General features: G+C 47.7%; 1 protein-coding gene across 2 annotated transcripts in view; it reads left to right on the forward strand.

The window, feature by feature from the left end:
* The first annotated feature begins 2,667 nt into the window (after positions 1-2,667).
* The window catches only part of jag1b (jagged canonical Notch ligand 1b), an 88,797-nt gene continuing 69,363 nt past the window's right edge, over positions 2,668-22,101 (forward strand). For both annotated transcript variants that reach the window (XM_055638924.1, XM_055638925.1), the window contains exons 1-2: positions 2,668-3,063; positions 3,439-3,783. In XM_055638924.1, coding sequence (XP_055494899.1) covers positions 3,007-3,063; positions 3,439-3,783 — 402 coding nt within the window. In that variant the 5' untranslated portion in view covers positions 2,668-3,006. The remainder of the gene's footprint in view (positions 3,064-3,438; positions 3,784-22,101) is intronic.

A 22,101-nucleotide genomic window follows, 5' to 3' on the forward strand; every position in this document is an offset into this window, starting at 1 on the left:
CATACAATGGTACACAGACCCAGCAATACATACATACATACACTGTTTACAGTGCCCCTCGGAGGGGCTCAAAAACGCTAGGGAGAAGAAATAGGTTTTGAGTTGTGACTTAAAGGAGTCGATGGTGGGGGCAGTTCTGATGTCAGGAGAATGGGGTTAGGAGGGAGAGATAGATCAGAATTAATGGGCCGGTTGGCCTAATTCTACTATTCCTTATGAACAACTCAAGAGCAGGTAGTGTTGGAGGTGATAAGCAGGGGCCGGAGCAAACAAGGTGCCTCAGGGCACACGTTTGGGAGAAGAACAGAAACAGTGGAGCTATGTCATTTTTACAAGGGACAGGAAACTGTGTTTACCTTTGGTAACATAACCCATCCCAATTTGGAGACTCTCGCTGGCTCCATGGAATTGAATCATTTATCCACCGCAGAAACCATTTTCTAGTAATACACTGCTGAATAAACTCGACATGTCAATTGATGTCACATCAATTTACATCTTTTTTCCCCCAAAAACCCTCTTAGTTCGGCCCGTGTACAACACAAGAGAAAGTCATTTAAAATAATACTTCAATTCAGACTCCATATAATTAGCAGCTGAGGTGGTGTTAAGTCAATAACTCCACCGCAAGAATCCACTGATAGTCAGGAAATACACGAGTAAGTTGCATTTACATTGAATCTTAATTCCTCTATCCCCCTCTCCCTCCTTCCCCCAGGCTTTAGACTAAAATGATCAAAAATCCCCGACTTAAAAAAATATATACTGGGGGGGGGGGGGGAAAGACAGATAGACAGATAGACAGATAGACAGATAGACAGATAGACAGATAGACAGATAGTGTTTAAGAAGGAACTGCAGATGCTGGAAAATCGAAGGTACACAAAAAAAGCTGGAGAAACTCAACGGGTGCAGCAGCATCTATGGAGCGAAGGATTCAAGAAGGAACGTTTCGGGCCGAAAAGTCTGAAGAAGGGTTTCGGCCGGAAACGTTGCCTATTTCCTTCGCTCCGTAGATGCTGCTGCACCCGCTGAGTTTCTCCAGCTTTTTTGTATAGATAGATAGATAGATAGATAGATAGATAGATAGAAGACATAGAAACATAGAAATTAGGTGCAGGAGTAGGCCATTCGGCCCTTCGAGCCTGCACCGCCATTCAATATGATCATGGCTAATCATCCAACTCAGTATCCCGTACCTGCCTTCTCTCCATACCCTCTGATCCCCTTAGCCACAAGGGCCACATCTAACTCCCTCTTAAATATAGCCAATGAACTGGCCTCGACTACCCTCTGTGGCAGAGTTCCAGAGATTAGATAGATAGATAGATAGATAGATAGATAGATAGATAGATAGATAGATAGATAGATAGATAGATAGATAGATAGATAGATAGATAGATAGATAGATAGATAGATAGATAGATAGATAGATAGATAGATAGATAGATAAATGGGTGGACAGATAAATAAATAAATAGATTTAAAAAATGAAAAATTAAAATTAAAATTGGGCAATTCATGGATTCCGTTGAAAGCGTGAACACGCACAAGTATTTGATAATGAGCGATAATTAACAATTGTAACTTAATTCCCCCCCCCCCCTTCCTTTGTAACGTTCGGTTGATCAGCGCCCCGATTATCTCGGACAGGTTCCTCCAATAATTGGCGATTGGGGAAATAAGCACGCAGTTGTTTGTCATTTAATGTCGATTGGCATTCCCCCCTCCTCCTCCCCCCCTCCTCTAGCAAACAAAAATAAACTCTTTAAGTTCAGTCGTTTTTCGTCTGCAGGAGAGTTTGCAGTCTTTAACATAAATAACGTGGTCATATTTCGACGAGACGAGCCAGAATATAATAATAGGTGAATTTGCACTGTTGAGATATATATATATATATATATATATATCTTTCCTAAGCGACCTGGGCTTCTCGTATCGTGGATTGAAAGGTAATGCGAGGACTCTGTGTGTGTGTGTAGCATTTTTGAACAGCCACATGGGCGAAAGGAGACTCCTACAGGTGTAACTGGGAAAGCAGCGAGTTTCATTCTTTGAGTGAGAGTGTGTGTGTGTGTGCTGCACTACAAATCACTTTCTTTTTATTTTTTTTGTGTGTGTTTTAAAAAAAAAAAATCTAAAAGCCTGCTGCCTGCCGAGCTTATACAGGAGAAACAAAAGGTCGGGATTTTAATGACAACAGCAATTATTTGGAATAAGTGTGTGTGTTTCCCCTAGTGTATTGAATGGTTCTCCTTCTCCCCCCCCCCCCCCCCCCACACACACACACACACACTTTTGTTTTGTGTGTGTGTGTGTTCACGCTTAAACCTTCCATCTGTGGTTCGATTGTCATTCCTACAGACCGCAAAGTGTTTTTGTTTTTGTATGTTTTTTTTTTGTTTCTCCAAAGACTTTTTTTTTTGTTTCTCCAAAGACTTTTATTTTTGGAAGGGAGGGGAAAAAAATAAGCCAGAAGTGGGCGTGTGTTGGTTCAACTCTGCTAATGAATATTAATACGCGTTCACGTCTGTGTGTGTGTGTGTCTCTCTCGCCACTGTGTGCCTGTCTAGATGAGGCAGTCACTATCACCAGACGGGAGTTTTTTAGTTTTGTGTTCATGTGTGTGTGGTGGGGGGGGGTGGATGGGGGGGTGGGGAGAGTTTGTTGTGAATGTGTTCAAGGAGGAGATTTGTGTGTTTTTTTTTAATTTGGCGAGGGGGGTGGAGAGTAGAGGAGAGAGAGAGAGAGAGAGGTTGAGGATTTGAAAAGAGACGCTCTTTGGAAAATAAAAGGAGAATAATACCAGAGGACTTTTTTTTTTCAAGGGGCATTCATTGATAGTCCGCTCTTTTCAAAACCCAATTTTTTTTTTTTAAAGAAGAGATATATATATAGGAAGTTTGCAGCCCAGCCGTGCATCCAAGAATCGGTGGAATATATTGCTGTGTGCGGCCCGTTCTCCCTCTCAGATCTACGAAGTGCAACGAAGGCGAGACATTAGGCATGATTTGTAAAAGGATTTCAATCTTTGCTTTGCTGTGCCTTCTCTTGCGAAACCAGGTATGTTTCTGCTCGTGTTTTAGCTTTATGTGTGTGTGTGTGTGTTGTGGGGTAGGGGGGGGGGGAGAAGAGAGAGGGAGGGAAAAAAACTTGACTTTAAAAAAAAATAAATTTTAAAAAATCCACGAGCCAATTTTGTTGCAAAATTGCGAACTTGATTAGTGGAATAAGATTATTTTTTTTCTTTGCAACGCTTTATTCTGTTAAATTCGCGTGTGTTTCAACTCGCCGGCCAGCTTGTTGTTGCTGTGTTGTTGCATTATGTTGGGTGTTATCTTTTATTTGAGTAAAATTAAAGGGAAATTGGCTGTTGTTTTTAATTTTTTTCTCCTCCACACCCCAAACCACCACCACCACCTCCACCACCACCTCCAGCTCTCCCTGGCGTCGGGGCAGTTCGAGTTGCAGATGAACCAGATGCAGAACGTTAACGGGGAGTTGCAGAATGGGAATTGTTGCGAAGGCGGCAGCAGGAACCCCCAGGACCGCAAGTGTGTGCGGGCTCAGTGCGACACCTTCTTCCGAGTGTGCCTGAAGGAGTACCAGGCTCGGGTGTCGCCTGACGGTCCCTGCAGCTACGGCTTCTCCTCCACGCCGGTCATCAAGGGCAACACCTTCAACCTCAAGGCGGCGGCGGCGGCCAGTGGCAGCGGCAGCAACAGCGGCAGCAACAGCGGCAGCGAGCGCAGGATCATGTTGCCCTTCAGCTTCGCCTGGCCGGTGAGTCCCGGAGCCGCCGCGGAGACTCACTCACTCACACAGACACACACAGACAGACAGAGGTTGCTGCGGCGCCTTGGCTGCTGCACACACTCACACACACTCACACACACAGTGTGTTCCACTTCCTACACTCCCTCTCCCCTGCACATACTCTCAGTCACTCTGTTCGCCTACACTCCCTCTCCCTTCACTCCCTCTCCCCTGCACATACCCCTGCACATACTCTCAGTCACTCTCTTCCCCAATTATACTCCCCTTCCATTTACACCCTCTCCCCTTCCTCTGCACCCTCTCCCCTCCTCCCCACTCCCCTCCCCCATCTGCACTGCCCCTCTCACCCCTGCTCTCCTCTCCCCTCTCTCCCCTCTCCCCTGCTCTCCTCTCCCCTGCTCTCTACTCCCCTGCTCTCTCCCCCTGCTCCTTCTGCACTCCCTCTGCACCTGTCTCTACTCCACGCCTGCTCTCCCCTCCCTCTGCTCACCATCTCCCCTGCTCCCTGCTCTCCCCTGCTCCCCTTCCCCTCTCCCCCCTCTCCCCCTGCCCATATTCCTTCCCCTCCACCCCTTCCCCCCTGCTCCCTCTCCCCTGCTCCCCCTCCCCTGCTCTCCTCTCCCCTGCTCTCCTCTCCCCTGCTCCCTCTCCCCTCTCCCCTGCCCCCTGCTCTCCTATTTGCCTCCACTCTCTCTCCCCACTGCCCATATTTTCCCCCTCCACGCCCTCTCCCTCTGCTCTCCTCTCTATTGCACTTTCCCCACTTTCCATCTACACTCCCTTGTCCCCGCTTCCCCTCTCCCCACCCTCTCCCCTTCCCCTTTCCCTCCCGCTTGGCAACTCCCTACCCCCCCTGCCCAACTTGCTGCCGCTCCCCAAACATCCGCACACCGCCCTCGCTCCCCACTCTCATGTTCCACTGTCTCCCTCCCTCCCTCCCTCCCTGCCCTTCTTTGGTACACGCTTGCTGTAAAACACTTTGCATTAGATTTGGAGAAATCCAACCCTCTGCCACTCACACACTATTTCAATGCCAGCTCTGGAACTTTAAAGTTTTCACTAGTTTTCAGACACTTTATGTAGAGAGTGCAGGCAGCTTCCCCTCTCTGACGCGACACTTCACTGAGACTAAGAGAAAAGTTTATTTTTATCAAATTCCACACTCGTTTTAAAACAGTGCTTTGCACTTAAGGCACATTTTCATTTTGGGGGTGAAATGAACTCCCCCAAACACTTGTGTGTACTTGTGGATTTCAGGTGACTTGTATTCGAGTTAGACTCCATAGGGAGAAAGAAAAAAACCTCTCTGCTTGCTGTGTGTGGTATGTTTTAAGTGGACTGCCGGGCGCGTTTAATGCTTGTTTTGTGTGTGAGAGAGAGTAGATTAAGTCCTGCAAAAGGAAGACTTAACCCTGTAGCTGCCGGCCGAGTCCATGTTTCAGCTGTTGAATGCAGTATAATAAACCTTGCTCGCCCTGGCCCTGCGTGTAACTGTTCCCCAGTCGCCAGTTCAGTGGTTGATTTGATGTTGGGGTGTGTTTTGATATTAACCGCGACGTGGGCTTTTGAAGACTTGACCCCAATGTCTAGAAGTCATTTTTGCCCCCCCCCCCCCCCCCCCCCCAAGTCGAGAATCATGTTTCAAAATACTGCTTTAAACATCTATTTTCATTTAAGGAAATTGAAACCATTCTCACTGCAGCTGTAAAAATGAACTTTTTTTGCATTGTTTGTCTTTCAAATTGCATTTGGATGTAATGGCTGTGGGAATATTGCAAATGTTGTATTAATAAGTCGAGGCTATAGTGTTCCTGTGGATTCATAAAATGTCTGCAGTGTTACAATTGGTGGTGCAAGTTTTTAATTTAAATGTAATTGTCGGCCTTTGGTTAGTATGTGGGGGGAGGGAGGGGAGAGGAGCTTAATTCAGGTCTATGAATATAGGTATCTGTGCTCTTGTATAAATGAAGACTCTTGTCCCATTCCCCAGAACACGCATCGAGACTGCACTGATGCTAATCTTGCATTGTTGCCCATTCTGTCTTAGTTTCCACAAAATTCAATTGGCGCTGGCTTTTTTTTTCCTGCTTTGTGTGTTTTCAATGCAAAAAGAAAGGCATTTGGGGGCAGACACGTTAGCAGAGTGAAGTCACATCCTGCGAGTTCTGATTTGGAGGTTATTTTTGAGTCGCAGAGTTGGCAAGTCGGAACTTTGCCCTGGGGGGTGGAAATGTTTGCCTGTGTGTGTGGGGGGAAAATACGGGATTGGAGTGATTTTTATTTTCCCCTTCAGCAATGCATAGGATTTCTCATGCCGAGCCAGCCTTTGCCTTGGCCCCCAGTGCTCTTAAACACATGGCCAAAAGTCTTGATCTTCAATGGGCTTATCACAAAGTGGAAGATTGGTAGAGGATTAGCCTGGGTTTATGCAAGGCCCTTTTAGAAGATGAGATGGAATATATGTGATTTGATCAACTAACGACCTCGTCTACTAACGACCTTGCCTACTCTGAGTAAAGTGGCATAAGCTGTGTGGCTATTGAGCCTCAATGAGCAAGGTGATATTGTCTGAAGAAGGGTTTCGGCCCGAAACGTTGCCTATTTCCTTCGCTCCATAGATGCTGCTGCACCCGCTGAGTTTCTCCAGCTCTTTTGTCTACCTTCGATTTTCCAGCATCTGCAGTTCCTTCTTAAAAATGTGGTATTTTAATAATTGGAATTTTATTGAAGGGCCTTTGAATTTGCAATGGGGGAGGTGAGAGTGTTGCCTAATCCTTACAAATTGCCTTGTTTAGCTGCAACCCTTGCACTTGGACCTTAGAGTACCAGCCTTTCACTCTGTTGCTGCTGGGGTTATTTGGTTCCTTGTTTTGGGTTTAGTATTATAGATGACCTTACCACAAAGAAGCACATTCCATTCCCTGTAATTGGGGTAGATAGTTCAAAAAGCTGTGTTGCCTTGACTACAACCATTGACATTTCCTTTCTCTCCCTCTCTCCCCCTTCCTTTGTGTTAAACGTTGAGCCCTAATTGGGCATTGTCGGCCTGCATGCTTGCGTACCCGTTGAGTTAGTGCATGGAGATCTTTGGTCTTAATGGTCGATCGCCAAGTGTAAATGGTGCTGAGGGAATATTGGAGCACGTGTGTGTGTGTGCGCCTACATATACACGTACATACCAGGCGGAGGGAGAGCGGTGCTTTTGTCAGCGCAGATGTGTCAAGGTTGTGGAAATAATGCAGGCCTATTGGGTGCGGAGATGGTGGGCTGTGAATGTGTGTGTGTAGATGATTGGAATGGTTGAATGGGTTGCTAGGAGACTGAGCAGTGCAGTGTAGAATAAGTAGGGAGCACCAGAGCTATACCTGCATTGGACGGGGCTGGGACAATGTCCAGTAAATGACAAGACTAAACTACCTCCATTCCTGACCTGCCGTGTGTTGGCATTGGTGCATGCAGGGGAATTCTGCTTCTGAAATGGTAGGTTTTCACTACTTAGATTTAAATTTTTTTTTTAAATTTACTTCCAGGTTAGTTTGCCTCCTGCTTTTGATGCACCATCTTAAAGATAGCAGAGTCAGGGGGATATGGGGAGGAGGCAGGAACGGGGGGGTACTGTATGTGGATGGTCAGCCGTGAATGGTGGTGCTGGTTCGAAGGGCCGAATGGCCTGCTCCTGCGCCTATTGTCTATTGAAATCCTTGGTGTGTTTGGTAAGGCGGTGTGTAGAGTAGCATACAAAGAGTGCTTCGCTGTCATGTCCCAGACAGAATAATGAAATTCTTACTTGCAGCAGCACCACAGACTATGTAAACATAGTACACTGTAAACAATAGAATAAACGAGAGAGGTTTTATATAGACATATACGATATGATAAAACTTTAGTTATCCCAGGTTTTGAAATTGATCTGCCAACATTCATAAAACACATGAAACATGAAATTAAAGTGGCGAGTGGAAAGGATTGGGGATTGTGTAAAGGACCCCATGTGTGTACACAACAGAGTATTCACATGTATGTATACATATATGTACACATGCATACATGCACATATGACTGATATTAGTGCAAAAAGTAAAAGCCATTGCCCCCAACTCTATGTAGTCCAGAGCTTATTTGGAGCAACTAAGCATTGGAATAGTTAAATGTGTCGGCACCTGGAACTGCTGACGTTGGTTTACAAAATACTGGAGTAGCTCGAGGTGCCTGGTTCACAGTTACTACTCGGGGCTTTGTTTTATGTAAATGTGTAACTGTTTTTAAGTGCCTTGATCCTGATGTTAGTGCCAACTAGCCATGGTTCAGCTTGGAGAAAAATGTAACTTCTATGTTTGAAAGTGCTTTTCCAAATAGCTCCTTGCAGTATGTTTCTTTGCTGTCTCCCTGGTGTTTTTTCAACCCGAGTTTCCAAACTTGTAAAAGCCCTGGTGGATGAAACATAGACATAGAAACATATAAATAGGTGCAGGAGTAGGGCATTTGGCCCTTCGAGCCTGCACCGCCGTTCAATATGATCATGGCTGATCATCCAACTCGGTATCCTGTACCTGCCTTCTCTCCATACCCCCTGATCCCTTTAGCCACAAGGGCCACATCTAACTCCCTCTTAAATCTAGCCAATGAACTGTGGCCTTGACTACCTTCTATGGCAGAGAATTCCAGAGATTTACCACTCTCTGTGTGAAATTTATTTCTCATCTCAGTCCTAAAAGATTTCCCCTTATCCTTAAACTGTGACCCCTTGTCCTGGACTTCCCCAACATCGGGAACAATCTTCCTGCCTCTAGCCTGTCCAACCCCTTAAGAATTTTGTAAGTTTCTATAAGATCCCCCCTCAATCTTCTAAATTATGAGCTTTTGGTAGGTAGTGTTAGATCTGGAGTAAGACTGAAAGTATAAGGGGGCGCTGTGGTAGAGTTGCTTCCTTGCAGCGTCGGAGACCCGGGTTTGATCCTGTCCGTTCGGAGTTTGTACGTTCTCCCTGTGACCGCGTTTGGGTTTTCTCCGGTTTCCTCCCACATAAGACGTGCAGGTTTGTAGGTTGATCGGCTCTGATTAAATGTTGTACTCTTTGTCCCAGTGTGTAGGGTGGTGCTAGTGTACGAGGTGAACATGTTTGTCGGTAAAATTGGCTTGGTACCAAAATGTAAATTGTCCCTAGTATTTGCAGCATAGCGTTGATGTGCAGGGATCGCGGGTCAGTGTGGGCCTCGGGGCCTATTTCCACACTGTATCTCTAACATAAATAGTTTTGGTGGGTTAGCCTGAAACTTTGTAACTGGTGTCAGTCCTTTTTGCCTTGCATCTTATTCTGAAAAGTCTTGTGTAGGGCTAGGCAGTTACTGCAGTTTTGAACTGATCGCACTGTCCCACCTGTACGACCTAATTCAAGAGTTCTCCCGAGTTTCCCCCCGATTCGATCTCGGAGAATAACGGTAATGGCCGCTCGTAGGTACTCGGGGCTCTCATGGACATTTTTCAACATGTTGAAAAGTCTTCCCGAGCTTACCGCGTTTCCCGAGTACCTGCCGTTAGCGTTACGAGCCGCTAAGAGACGTCCCGAGCTCCGACGTACCCGCTACGTACATTCTTATAGAAACTTACAAAATTCTTAAGGGGTTGGACAGGCTAGATGCAGGAAAATTGTTCCCGATGTTGGGGAAGTCCAGGACAAGGGGTCACAGCTTAAGGATAAGGGGGAAATCCTTTAAAACCGAGATGAGAAGAACTTTTTTCAAACAGAGTGGTGAATCTCTGGAACTCTCTGCCGCAGAGGGTAGTTGAGGCCAGTTCATTGGCTATATTTAAGAGGGAGTTAGATGTGGCCCTTGTGGCTAAGGGGATCAGAGGGTATGGAGAGAAGGCAGGTACAGGATACTGAGTTGGATGATCAGCCATGATCATATTGAATGGCGGTGCAGGCTCGAAGGGCCGAATGGCCTACTCCTGCACCTTGTTTCTATGTTTCTACGTGCTTACCACAAGTTTGGGTATTTTTAAACTCGAGAGAGCTCTTGAATTAGCTCGTACAGTGGGACAGCCCCTGAAGGGTCTCGATCCGAAACGTCACCTATTCCTTCGCTCCATAGATGCTGCCTCACCCGCTGAGTTTCTCCAGCATTTTTATCTACCTTTGATTTTTTTTTTTCCAGCATCTGCAGTTCTTTCTTTATTATTAGCAGTTTTGAACGAGGTAATTGCTGAAGTGAAGAGTCTCATGAAAGACAGACACACAGTGCTGGAGTAACTAGGCGGGAAGGGGCAGTATCTCGGGAGAGAAGGAATGGGTGACATTTTGGGTCGAGACCCTTCTTCATTGAGTCGTTGGGGACAGGGAAACGAGAGATATGGATGGGTGAGGTGTGAAAAGGAGAGATCAAAGTGGATGAAGTTCAAGGAACATGTAAAAATGTGGAACGGATTGTTGCTGGTTGGGGGAATGTGATAATGACCCATACAATGTAAAATTTAATCGGGAGGATAGATGCGTTTTGGATTGAGACCTACGCATCTCTGGAGAACATGGATAGGTGACCTGTTGAGTCGAGACCCTTCTGAAAGGTCTACCCTTCTTCAGAAGATGCGTAGACCCTTCAGAAAGATCTCTACTCGAATCCATGTTCTCCTATAGATGCTGCCTGACCTGCGGAGTTACTCCAGCACTTTTGAATCCTTTTGAAAATTAAATTTTGAAAATGTTGGCATGTGCAGTCGACAATCTAAAATCTTAAATTTATCGTTAATCGCACTTCCATAATGTTTTAATAATAGGTGCGGGCAGCATGGTGGTGCAGCTGTAGAGTTGTTGCCTCGCAGTGCCAGAGATCCAGGTTCAATCCTGGCTATGGGTGCTGTCTGTACGGAGTTTGCATGTTCTCGCGGTGACCGAGTGGGGTTTTCTCTGGGTGCTGCGGTAACCTCCCACATTCCAAAGGCGTGTCGGTTATTTGGCTTCGGTTAAGATTGTAGACTGACCCTATTGTGTAAGATAGTACAGGATGATCGCTGGGCTGCGTGGACTCGACGGGCCGAAGGGCCTGTTTCTGCACTGTGTCTTTAAACTAAACCGACATCTGCAGTTCTTTCAACTTTATTTTTAAAAAAACCTGTTATTTGGTGAAATGGAATTTAGCCAGGAAGTAATTGTGGTTACGCTTGGAGGTACTAAGCAAGAGTGCAACTAAACGGAACTATAACGCTTCCAAAGATGGACTCAAAGCTGGAGTAACTCAGTGGGACAGGCAGCATCTCTGGAGAGAAGGAATGGGTGACGTTTTGGTGGCAGACTAAGTAAGTAAGTCTATTGGCCAAGTATTCACATACAAGGAATTTGCCTTGGTGCTCCGCCCACAAGTAACAACATGACATACAGTGACGGTTACGAGTGACTCGGAAAACACTAAACATTAATAATAATAATAATAATAAAACATTAATGATAAAACACCATTGATCAAGCATGTGAACCAACAAAATACCAGACTAAGTACTTCAATACAGTTTCTTTTCTCATCGTTTGGGACTTTTCTGCATATCTTTCATTCATCTCTCTTATCACCATCTATCTCTCATTTCCCTTTCCCCTGACTCTTAGTCTAGAGATGTCTCGACCCGAAACAGTCACCCTTTTCCTTCTCTCCGGAGATCCTGCCTGTCCCGCTGAGTTACTCCAGCTTTTTTTTTTTTTTTTTTTTTTGTGCCTTATCTGTTCGGTTTAAACCAGTGTCTGCAGTTTCCTTCCTCTGTGTAAAGTTTCCAACACTGCGTTCCCTTGGCCGTTGTGTCGTTTTAGCACTCCCATGGTTTTGATGTTTGACTGTGGTCTCCAGGCAGCAGAGTGAATCACACCTGGTACTCTGTGTGAAAGTTTGTGGGAATTCTTGGGGCAGTCAGTCAGTGCACCGAATCTGCCTTCTGGGCAAAATCAAAGAATGGTAATCAACATCAGATGCCGGATGGGGGTTTTTTTTTTTTTTTAGCTTTCCCACAGAGAAGCAATCCCCACTCTTTTGAGGTAGATGAGGTTTATTTAAATCTCTTAATTCCTGCGGGCACTGCGTTTAATGGCTTTGTCTAACAGGAAAAATGCTTGCTAAAACTTTTTTTGTGAGAGTCAGGGTTTTATTTTTTTTCTTGGTCACTGCCTTCTGATGTGATCAAATTTCAGTTTAATGCTTGGCCCCCATTCACTGAATGACCACTTCAGAATGCCATCCATACCTGATGAAACTTAAAGGCAGACAATTGTATCTCGGTGTGTGTGTGTGTGCATGCTCTCTCCCTGCAAGTCAGGAATGCAGTGGATTAAGATGCAACGAGGACTCTTTTTGCTTCCTGCCGTTCATGACTAAATTAGCTGTATAACTGGGAAAAACCCTTTCACAAATGCTGGCACAGTAGTCACGGGCAGGAGGCAGGAAGGAACTGCAGATGCTGGTTTAGACCGAAGACTGGCACAAAAGGCTATAGTAACTCAGCCGGGACGGGCAGCATCTCTGGAGAGAAGGAATGGATGACGTTTCGGGTCTGAAGAAGGGTCTCGACCCAAAACGCCGCCCGTTCCTTCTCTCCCGAGATACTGCCCATCCCACTGAGTTGCTCCAGCCTCTTTGGTGCTGCTGTGGTTGTGTCAGGGGAAAGGGGCATTTAGTTTGGAAGCCATTTTGTGTGGATTAAATAAGGGTCAAAGTACTGGAATAATTCGCTGGGTCGGGCAGCATTCTGGTGAATGTGGGTAGGTGATGTTTTGTGTCGAGACCCTTCGGGTCTGTGTTGATCTATGTGGGTTAATGTTCAGTTGGTAGGTGGATTGAACAGGCTGTCGGCTTCAAGAAAGCAGAAGCACCAGGCTGGGATTAACTCAGCAGGTCAGGCAGCATCTTGGGAGAAAAGGAACAGGTGACTTTTTGGGTCGAGGCCCTTCAGACTGGTATCGAGAGTCAGTTTCGGGTTGAGTATGTTTTTTGGTGAGGAGAATATTGCTGTGAATATTTAGTGTTAGAAGCATGTATTTACTTAACCTAAATAACCACACCTGTCCAGACCTGCCCACTTTGAGGAACTGCAGATGCTGGTTTACCAAAAAAAAACAGTGCTGGAGTAACTCAGCGGGTCAGGCAGCATCTCTGAGAACATGGGTGGGGAAGGTTTTGGGTTGGGACCCTTCTTCAGACTGATTGTGCTGGGGGGGGGGGGAGAAAGCAGGAAGGGAAGTGGGATATATCCTGTATCTGTGCAAAGCCAATGCATTTATTAACATTAGCCTGTGCATTAAAGCAGATTTATCCAGGGTAATACTGTTCTCTGAAGCCTAGGTTTTCAAGCCAGGAGGTGGGAGATTTGGTTTAGCTTCGAGATAACAGTGCGGAAACAGGCCCTTCGGCCCAACAGTCCGTGCCAGCCCCACACTCTAACACACATACATATATATACATACACATATATATACACACACATACACACACACAAAAAATTACAATGTCACCAAGCCAATTAGCCGACAAACCTGCACGTCTTTGGAGTGCGTGAGGGAATGGGGCACCCGGGGAATACCCACGGATAGAACGTGCAAACTCCAAACAGACAGCACCCATAGTCAGGATCGAACCTGGGTCTCTGGCGCTGTATAAGGCAGCAACTCTACCACTGCGCCACCTTTAGGTTGTGTGTGGCAATGTTTGACAGGGGTGTTTAAAAGAAAAGTAGACAAATGCTGGAGAAACTCAGCGGGGTGAGGCAGCATCTACGGAGCGAAGGAAATGATGTCTGATGTCTGATGAAGGGTCTCGACCCCGAAACGTTGCCTATTTCCTTCGCTCCACAGATGCTGCCTCACCCGCTGAGTTTCTCCAGCATTTTTGTCTACCTTTGGATTTTCCAGCATCTGCAGTTCCTTCTTAAACATAGAGGTTGAAAAGAAAAATCAATTGGATTTGTTTTCAAGTGGAGATGTTAAGAATTGCTTTAAAATGAGCCTTTTAAGTGGGTCACAGGAACTCGAGCTTGGGAACCTTGTTTAAAAATAGGGGGTTTAGTCGTGCCAATTTTATTTATTTTTTTTATTTTTAAAGTATGATTCATGAAGTAAAATATAATCGGGGCATAACTTTTTTTTGTTCCGACTGTTTTAGAAAAAAAAAAAAAAAAAAAAATGCGTTTGGCTTATCTGCTTTAGGAGTCCAGGAAGTGGTGTTTAGGGCCACCCAGACAGAGGCGGGGGATTGCTAATATTAACCAAGAACAATAGCGGGAGCGCACTGGCTGCGGTGAGGATTACGGAATATAATGGAGGCACCCAGAAATATTGCAGATGCAGGGGAAGCAGCAGGAAGCGTCAGTGAACTCGGCAAAGCTCTGCCCTCAGAACTCCGAGCCACACCAGAACTTTGTAACAATGGCAAACTCAGCACTTTGTGAACTCACGGGATGTGCTGGTTCAGTTTGGTGGGGGATATAACAGCAGAGATGCAGCATCCTTAAAGCCCCAGTCCCACGGTATGAGTTTATTCCAAGAGTTCCCCCGAGTTCGAACTCGGAGATTTACGGTAATGGGCGCTCGTCGGTACTCGGGGCTCTCGTGGACATTTTTCAACATGTTGAAAAATCTTCGCCAGTCTTCCCGAGCTTGCCTGCCGTTAGCGCCAAGAGGCGTCCCCGAGCTCCGACGTATCCGCTACCTTCATTCTCCGTGCTTACCATGAGTTTGATTTTTTTTTAAAACTCGGAGAGCTCTTGGAATGAACTGGTATCGTGAGACAGGGTTGTTAAGAACAGGGCAGCACGGTGGCGCAGTGGTAGAGTTGCTGCCTTGCAGCACCGGAGACCCGTGTTTGATCCCGACTACGGGCGCTGTCTGTACGGAGTTTGCACGTTCTCCCCGTGACCTGCGCGGGTTTTTCTCCGAGATCTTTGGTTTCCTCCCACACTCCAAAGACGTGCAGGTTTGTAGGTTAATTGGCTTGGTGTAAATGTAAAAATTGTCCCTCGTGTGTGTAGGATAGTGTTAGTGTGCGGGGATCGCTGGTCGGCGCGGACCCGGTGGGCTGAAGGGCCTGTTTCCGTGCTCTATCTCTAAAGTAAACTTTTTTTTAAATGTGAGAGCAACGTTTCAGATGTAGGAAAGAACTGCAGATGCTGGTTTAAATCGAAGATCGACAAAATGCTGGAGTACCTCAGCGGGTCAGGCAGCATCCCTGGAGAGAAGGTTTTGGGTTGAGACCCTCCTTTCAATGTTTCGGGTTGGGACCCTTCTTCAGACTGACGGTGGTTGGGGGAAGAAAGGTGGGATGTGGGGGCAAATCCCACCTCTGTGTAAAGCTGATGCTTTCATTAAGTTATTTCCTTCCATCATTAGCCTATGCATCGATGCAGATTTATCCAGGCAGTGCCATTCCCTGGTGTTCAAACCAGGAGGTGGCTTAGTTTAGAGATACAGCACGGGAACAGGCCCTTCGGCCCATCGTGTCCGCGCAGACCAACGATCCCCGCACACTAGGGACAATTTTACATTTATATAGCAAGCCAATAAACTTTAGAACTCTTTGGAGTGCGGGAGGAATCTGGAGGTTTTGGGGGGAGGGGGGAGAAACGCACGGGGAGAACGTACTAACTCCGTGCAGACGGCGCCCGTAGTTGGGATCGAACCCGGGTTCTGGGCGCTGTGGGGCAGCGACTCTACCGCTGCGCCACCTCGAGTTATCCCAGGGAGCCGGCCAGCCCTGGCTCCTGTCCCAGCCCAGGGAATGTTACGCGTGGAGCTTGGATTATTTTGGTGGTGGGAGGGCAGCTGCTGGAAAACTGGGTTGGTGGCCTTCAGACGTCTGTGTGCTCGGTCACCGATGCTTCAAAGGACGGTGGCAGCAGCTGTTTACACCATCAATGTGCTTTGCGTCACCAGCCACTGTGGCCGTTGAGAACCTCCCTTCTCTTCTGAAGCCCGAGGTTATTAAGTTAGCCGATTCTTCCCTCCCTTTGCAGTAGCCTGTCACTTCCTTGTGGTATGTTGGATCTGTGCCACTTGTAAAATGCTGGGCTAGGATCTAAAGGGCCAAAGCCCCCTCACTTGAGCCCTTTGAACTGAAGGGCTCACTTGTAGAGGCTATAGAGTCATAGTCTTACCGTGTGGAAACAGGCCTTTCAGCCCAGCTTGCCATCATGAGAATGAATAAGTTTGTTGGCCAAGTATTCACATACAAGGAATTTGCCTTGGTGCTCCGCCCGCAAGTGACAACATGACATACAGTGACAGTTGGGTATCACACATAAAACATTCCCAGCTACACTAGTCCCACCTGCCTGCCTTTGGCCCATATCCCTCCAAACCCGATCTATCCATGTCTGATGGAGGGTTTCAGCCCGAAACGTTGCCTATTTCCTTCGCTCCATAGATGCTGCCGCACCCACTGAGTTTCTCCAGCACTTTTGTCTACCTATCCATGTCTAAATGCTGCGTTGGGATGGTCCCTGCCTCAACTACCTCCTCTGGCAGCTAGTTCCATACATCTGTGGAAAAAGTTGCCCCTCTGGTTTCTATTGAATCTTTCCCCTTAAGGGAATCGAGGACCTTAAACATCTGGTCCTCGATTCCCCTACTCTGGGCAAGAGACTCTGTGCGTCTACCCGATCTATTCCTCTTATGATTTTGTACACTTTGTAAGATCGCCCCTCAATCCTCCTGCGCTCCAAGGAATGGAGTCCCAGCCTGCTCAACCTCTCCCTGTAGCTCAGGCTCTCGAGTCCTGACAACATCCTCGTAAATCTTCTCTGTCTGCACACTTTCCAGTTTGACAACGTCTTTCCTATAACATGGTGCCCGGAGCTGAACACCATACTTGAAATGTCTGACTCTAAATACTCTAAATGCCCTTTAACATTTTACTCCCCAGCGGTACGAGTATTGATTTCTCTAACTTCAAGTAACCCCTGCATTCTCCTCCTCTCCCCCCCCCCCCCCCCCTCTCCATCCCTTCCCCCACCCTAGTCGGCTTGCGAATTTCACTTTTTTGTATCCGTTCGTTGTGCCCCCCCCCCCCCCAGCCAACAATGGACCATTGTGGGCTCCACTCCCCCGAGTAATCTGTGCTGCCTCTGCTTTGTTCAGCACCTGCGTTTCTTTGTTCTGTATCCGAGGATGCCTCTTGGTCTCCCCTGCTCTTTAATAAATAAATTAAAGAAAATAGCGGAGTCAAGGGATATGGGGAGAAGGCAGGAACGGGGTACTGATTGGGGATGATCAGCCACGATCATATTGAATGGTGGTGCTGGCTCGAAGGGCCGAATGGCCTAATCCTGCAACTATTGTCTGTTGTCTTACTCCCCTGACCGTCTGAAGAAGGGTCTCGGCTCTGAACGTCACCCGTTCCTTCTCTCCAGAGATGCTGCCTGTCCCGCTGAGTTACTCCAGCGTTTTGTGTCTAAACTTTGCTACTTAACTTTAATTCACTCAGACTCGTTACTGTAATTGAGTGCCTGGAAGCTGCCTGGATAGGTTGGAATTAAATGACAAATGGACTCCAATGAGCAAGTTAAATTCTAGCGACTGCTTGACAGAGGTGATTGAAGTTTTGACGGGTTTGGGGAAAGTAAATAAGTGAGAGATTCTTTCCAGTGAATCTGTTTGGATAACCAAGGAGCAGGGTTTGATCGGCAGATTGGGTCGAGGGTGATTGGAGTGTACATTTTATTTTATGCAAAGGGCAGTCGGGATTTGCAGACGAGGTTGAAATGTGTCGGAAAGGAACGGCAGAGGCTGGTTTAAACCAAAGATAGACACAAAATGCTGGAGTAATTTAGCAGGTCAGGCAGCATCTCTCTGGAGATGGACAAAAACGCTGGAGAAACTCAGCGGGTGCAGCAGCATCTATGGAGCGAAGAAAATGGGCAACGTTTTCGGCCCAAAACCCTTTTTCAGACTGCTTCTTCATAGATGCTGCTGCACCCGCTGAGTTTCTCCAGCACTTTTGTCCACCTTTGATTTTCCAGCATCTGCAGTTCCTTCTTAAACACCATCTCTCTGGAGAAAAGGACGAGGTGACATTTCAGATAGGCGCAATAGCAGGATTGATTAGCGGAAACAGATTTGCCAGTGTCCATGGAAGGCTGGATTAAAATAAAAAAATGAATTGAAGGGTCTCAACCCGTAATGTCACCCATTCCTTCTCTCCAGGGATGCTGCCTGTCCCGCTGAGTTACTCCCCGGCATTTTGTGTCCAACTTTGGTGTAGACCAGCATCTGCAGTTCATTCCTACAAAATAAATAGCATGGTTGTATTGGAAGTGGGTAATGGATTGAACTCAGCGGGATGGGCAGCGTCTCTGGAGAGAAGGGAATGGGCGTAGTTTCTGGTCAAGACCCTTCCTCAGACTGATGTCGGGGAGGGGGGGCGGGACGGGACGGAGATAGAATGTAGTCGGAGACAGTAAGACTGGTGGGAGAACTGGGGAGGGGATGGAGAGGGAGAGAAAGCAAGGGCTATCTGAAGTTAGAGAAGTCAATGTTCATACCACTGGGGTGTAAACTACCCAAGCGAAATATGAGGTGCTGTTCCTCCAATTTGCGCTGGGCCTCACTCTGACAATGGAGGAGGCCCAGGACAAAGGTCAGATTTGGGGAATGGGAGGGGGAGTTGAAGTGCTGGGCACCTGGGAGATCAGGTAGATTAAGGCGGAGTGAGCGGAGGTGTTCAGCAAAACGATCGGCGAGCCTGCGCTTGGTCTCGCCGATCTACAGGATCCCACACCCGGAGCAGCGGATACAGTAGATGAGGTTGGAGGAGGTGCAGGTGAACCTCTGCCTCACCTGGGTCCTTGGATGGAGTCGAGGGGGGAGGTACAGGGGACAGGTGTTGCATCTTCTGCGGTTGCACGGGAAAGTACCTGGGGAGCGGGTGGTTTGGGTGGGAAGGGACGAGTTGACCAGGGAGTTGCGGAGGGAACGGTCTCTGTGGAAAGCTGGAACGGGAGGAGATGGGAAGATGTGGCCAGTGGTGAGATCCCGTTGCAGGTGGCGAGAATGTTGGAGGATTATCTGTTGTATGCGACGGCTGATGGGGTGGAAGGTGAGGACCAGGGGGGCTCTGCCCTTGTTACGAATCGGGGGGGGAGACCGAAACTGCGGGATATCGAGGAGACCCTTGTGACACTCTCATCTATAATGGAAGAGAGGAATCCCCTATCGCCTAAAGAATGGGGACCTCTCCTCTATACCCCGCAGCTCTGCTCTTGCTCCTCCACAGGGGGAACATGCAAACTCCGCACAGACAGCACCCGAGGTCATGATTGAACCTGGGTCTCCGACACCGAGGCAGCTGTTCTACCAGTTACACCACCGTGCCAGAATGAGTTTGTCCAGGGTAAAATATTGAAGTCATGGGCGTACAATGTGGAAACCTTCGGCCCAACTTGCCCAGCTGATAGAGATGCCCCATCTAAGCTAGTTCCATTTGCCTGTGTGTGGCAGGGATTTTTTATTGTCACCTTGTATATGTACACTACCAGTAATACTGTCAGGAAGTCCTCAATCAACCAAGTGGAATTATTTATTTAGGAATATCTCCCATTCCCATAGGGTGCTGTACCAAAGGTGCTGGATTACACCCCCCCCCTCCCCCCTTCCCTAAAAATGAGGATATGGTTTGCAAGATGGGCGCAAAATGCCAGAGTAACTCAGCGGGACAGGCAGCATCTCTGGAGAGAAGGCATGGGTGACGTTTCGGGTCGAGACCCTTCTTGACTCCAGAGATGCTGCCTGTCCCGCTGAGTTACTCCGGCATTTTGTGTCCACCTTCGAATTGAGCCAGCATCTGCAGTTCCTTCGTACACGTATGGTTTGCAAGATCAGCACGCGGGTGCAGTGGGTGGAGTTGCTGCCTCGCAGCGCCAGGGACCCGGGTTCGATCCTGACTACAGGTGCTGTCTGTGCGGAGTTTGTCCGTTCTCCCCGTGACCTGCGCGGGTTTTCCCCGGGTGCTCCGGTTTCCTCCCGCACGCCAAAGCCGTACAGGTCCATGTCAGCCAATTGGGTTTGGTTGAAACTGTAAATTGTTCCGGGTGAGTGTGGGGTAGTGCTAGCATGCGGGGAGATCGCTGGCCAGCACTGACTCGGGGGGCCGAAGGGCCTATTTCCGCGCTGTATCTCTAAACTAGAGGTTGTTGGCATGTTTGACCTTGTCCACACAGCTTGATCCAAGTGAAGTGTAGAAAGTATGTGTTAGTGTATGTGTCAGTTTGACATAATTTGGCAATCGGGGGGAGGGTGGGGAGGGGGGAGGGGGGTGCTGCAGCTAAGCCCAGTTCTGTGTCTCGTATATTCCACACTAGCATGTTTGGTTTTTCCAAGACGGGCAACTGATTAAGTCCTTTTCCTTCACTACCTCCTGCCATCTCAAGTGTAGACACAAATGACAGCATCTATGGAGCGAAGGAAATAGGTGACGTTTCTGGTCAAGACCATAGACAATAGGTGCAGGAGTAGGCCATTTGGCCCTTCGAGCCAGCACCGCCATTCAATGTGACCATGGCTGATCATCCCCAATCAGTACCCCGTTCCTGCCTTCTCCCCATATCCCCTGACTCCGCTATCTTTAAGAGCCCTATCGAGCTCTCTCTTGAAAGTATTCAGAGAACCTGCCTCCACCGCACTGTGAGGCAGAGAATTCCACAGACTCGCCACTCTCTGAGGAAAAAGTGTTTCCTCGTCTCCGTTCTAAATGGCTTACTCCTGTGGCCCCTGGTTCTGGACTCCCCCAACATCGGGAACATGTGTCCTGCCTCTAGCGTGTCCAAACCCTTAACAATCTTGTATGTTTCAAACAAGAACCTTCTTCAGAACGCTATCCTAAGTATTGTGTGTTAGCTGGGACCCACAGCTCTGCATTTAAGATGGGGGGGGGGGGGGGGGGGGGGTCCACTTATTTTAAAGGGCTGTTTGGTAATTATGATTTTTCATTTTCATAACTTGGGGTAGAGTTAGGCCATTCGGCCCATCAAGTCGACTCTGCCACTCAATCGTGGCTGATCTATCTCTCCCTCCCCACACCATACTCCTGCCTTCTCCCCATAAACCCTGACGCCCGCACTGATCAAGAATCTAGAATTTCACTTCTCTTTGGAGAGGTGACGAGAGTGGTACATCGTGGCAACAGGCCCTTCGGCCCAACTTGCTCACACCAGCCAACGTGTCCCAGCTACACTAGTCCCACCTGCCCGCCTTTGGCCCATATCCCTCCAATCTGTCCTAACCATGTACCTGTCTAACTATTTCTTAAGTGTCGGGATAGTTCCAGCCTCGACTACCTCACCTGGCAGCTTGTTCCACACACCCGCCACCCTCTGTGTGGAAAAAGTTCCTGTTAAATCTTCGCCCCTTCACCTTGAACCAATGTCCTCTGGTCCTCGATTCCCCAACTCTGGACAAGAGACTCTGTGCATCGTGATTTTTTTATTTTTTTTTACACCTCTATAAGATCACCCCTCGTCCTCGTTCGCTCCAGGGAGTAGAATCCCAGCCTACTCGACCTCTCCCTGTAGCTCGCACCCTCTAGTCCTAGCAACATCCTCGTGAAGATTTGCCATGGGGGCCCTTCGTTTGTTTATTTGGTGTGTCTCGGTAGTCCGTGACATTGTCTTTATCTTTTCCTGATCCGTGTCAGACGTTGACATTTGCAGCGACCTCTGTTGCGTTATCTCGTGAGATGCATCATGATCCCATTCAGCCTCTCTCCACCATGCTGGCCGACTCCATCCTGCTTCGACTTGCCTGTTGCCCTTGAGATTTTAACCCCTCATTTGAACACTGCAATAACTCAATTCTTTTTTATATATTTTTTTCCCCACTATTTATTGCTCCTGATTTAAAAGTTTCATCTACATTTTTTTTCCCCTGTCCTTGCTCTAATCTCCTGCCCTCGTTTTAGTTTATTTTAGAGATACAGCGCGGAAAAGGGCCCGCATTGACCAGCGATCCTCGCCCAATAACACACACACTCACTCACTCAGTTATACCAAGTACACAAACCCAAGCCAATTAACCTGCGTGTCTTTGGAGTGTGGGAGGAAACCGAAGATCTCGGCGTAAACCCACGCTGATCACCATACAAGCTCTGTACAGACGGCACCCGTAGCCGGGATCGAACCCGGGTCTCCGGCGCTGTAAGGCAGCAACTCTACCGTGCCTCCCCTTTGCTAGTCTCCTGTGTTTACATCCCACCCTTGACTCCATCTACACCACGCTGCCACTGAAAAACAGCCAACATAATCAAAAGAAGGTAGACACAAAGCTGGAGTAATTCAGCGGGGACAGGCAGCATCTCTGGAGAGAAGAAT

The sequence above is a fragment of the Leucoraja erinacea genome, chromosome 8 (assembly GCF_028641065.1).
Source record: "Leucoraja erinacea ecotype New England chromosome 8, Leri_hhj_1, whole genome shotgun sequence".
NCBI lineage: Eukaryota > Metazoa > Chordata > Chondrichthyes > Rajiformes > Rajidae > Leucoraja > Leucoraja erinaceus.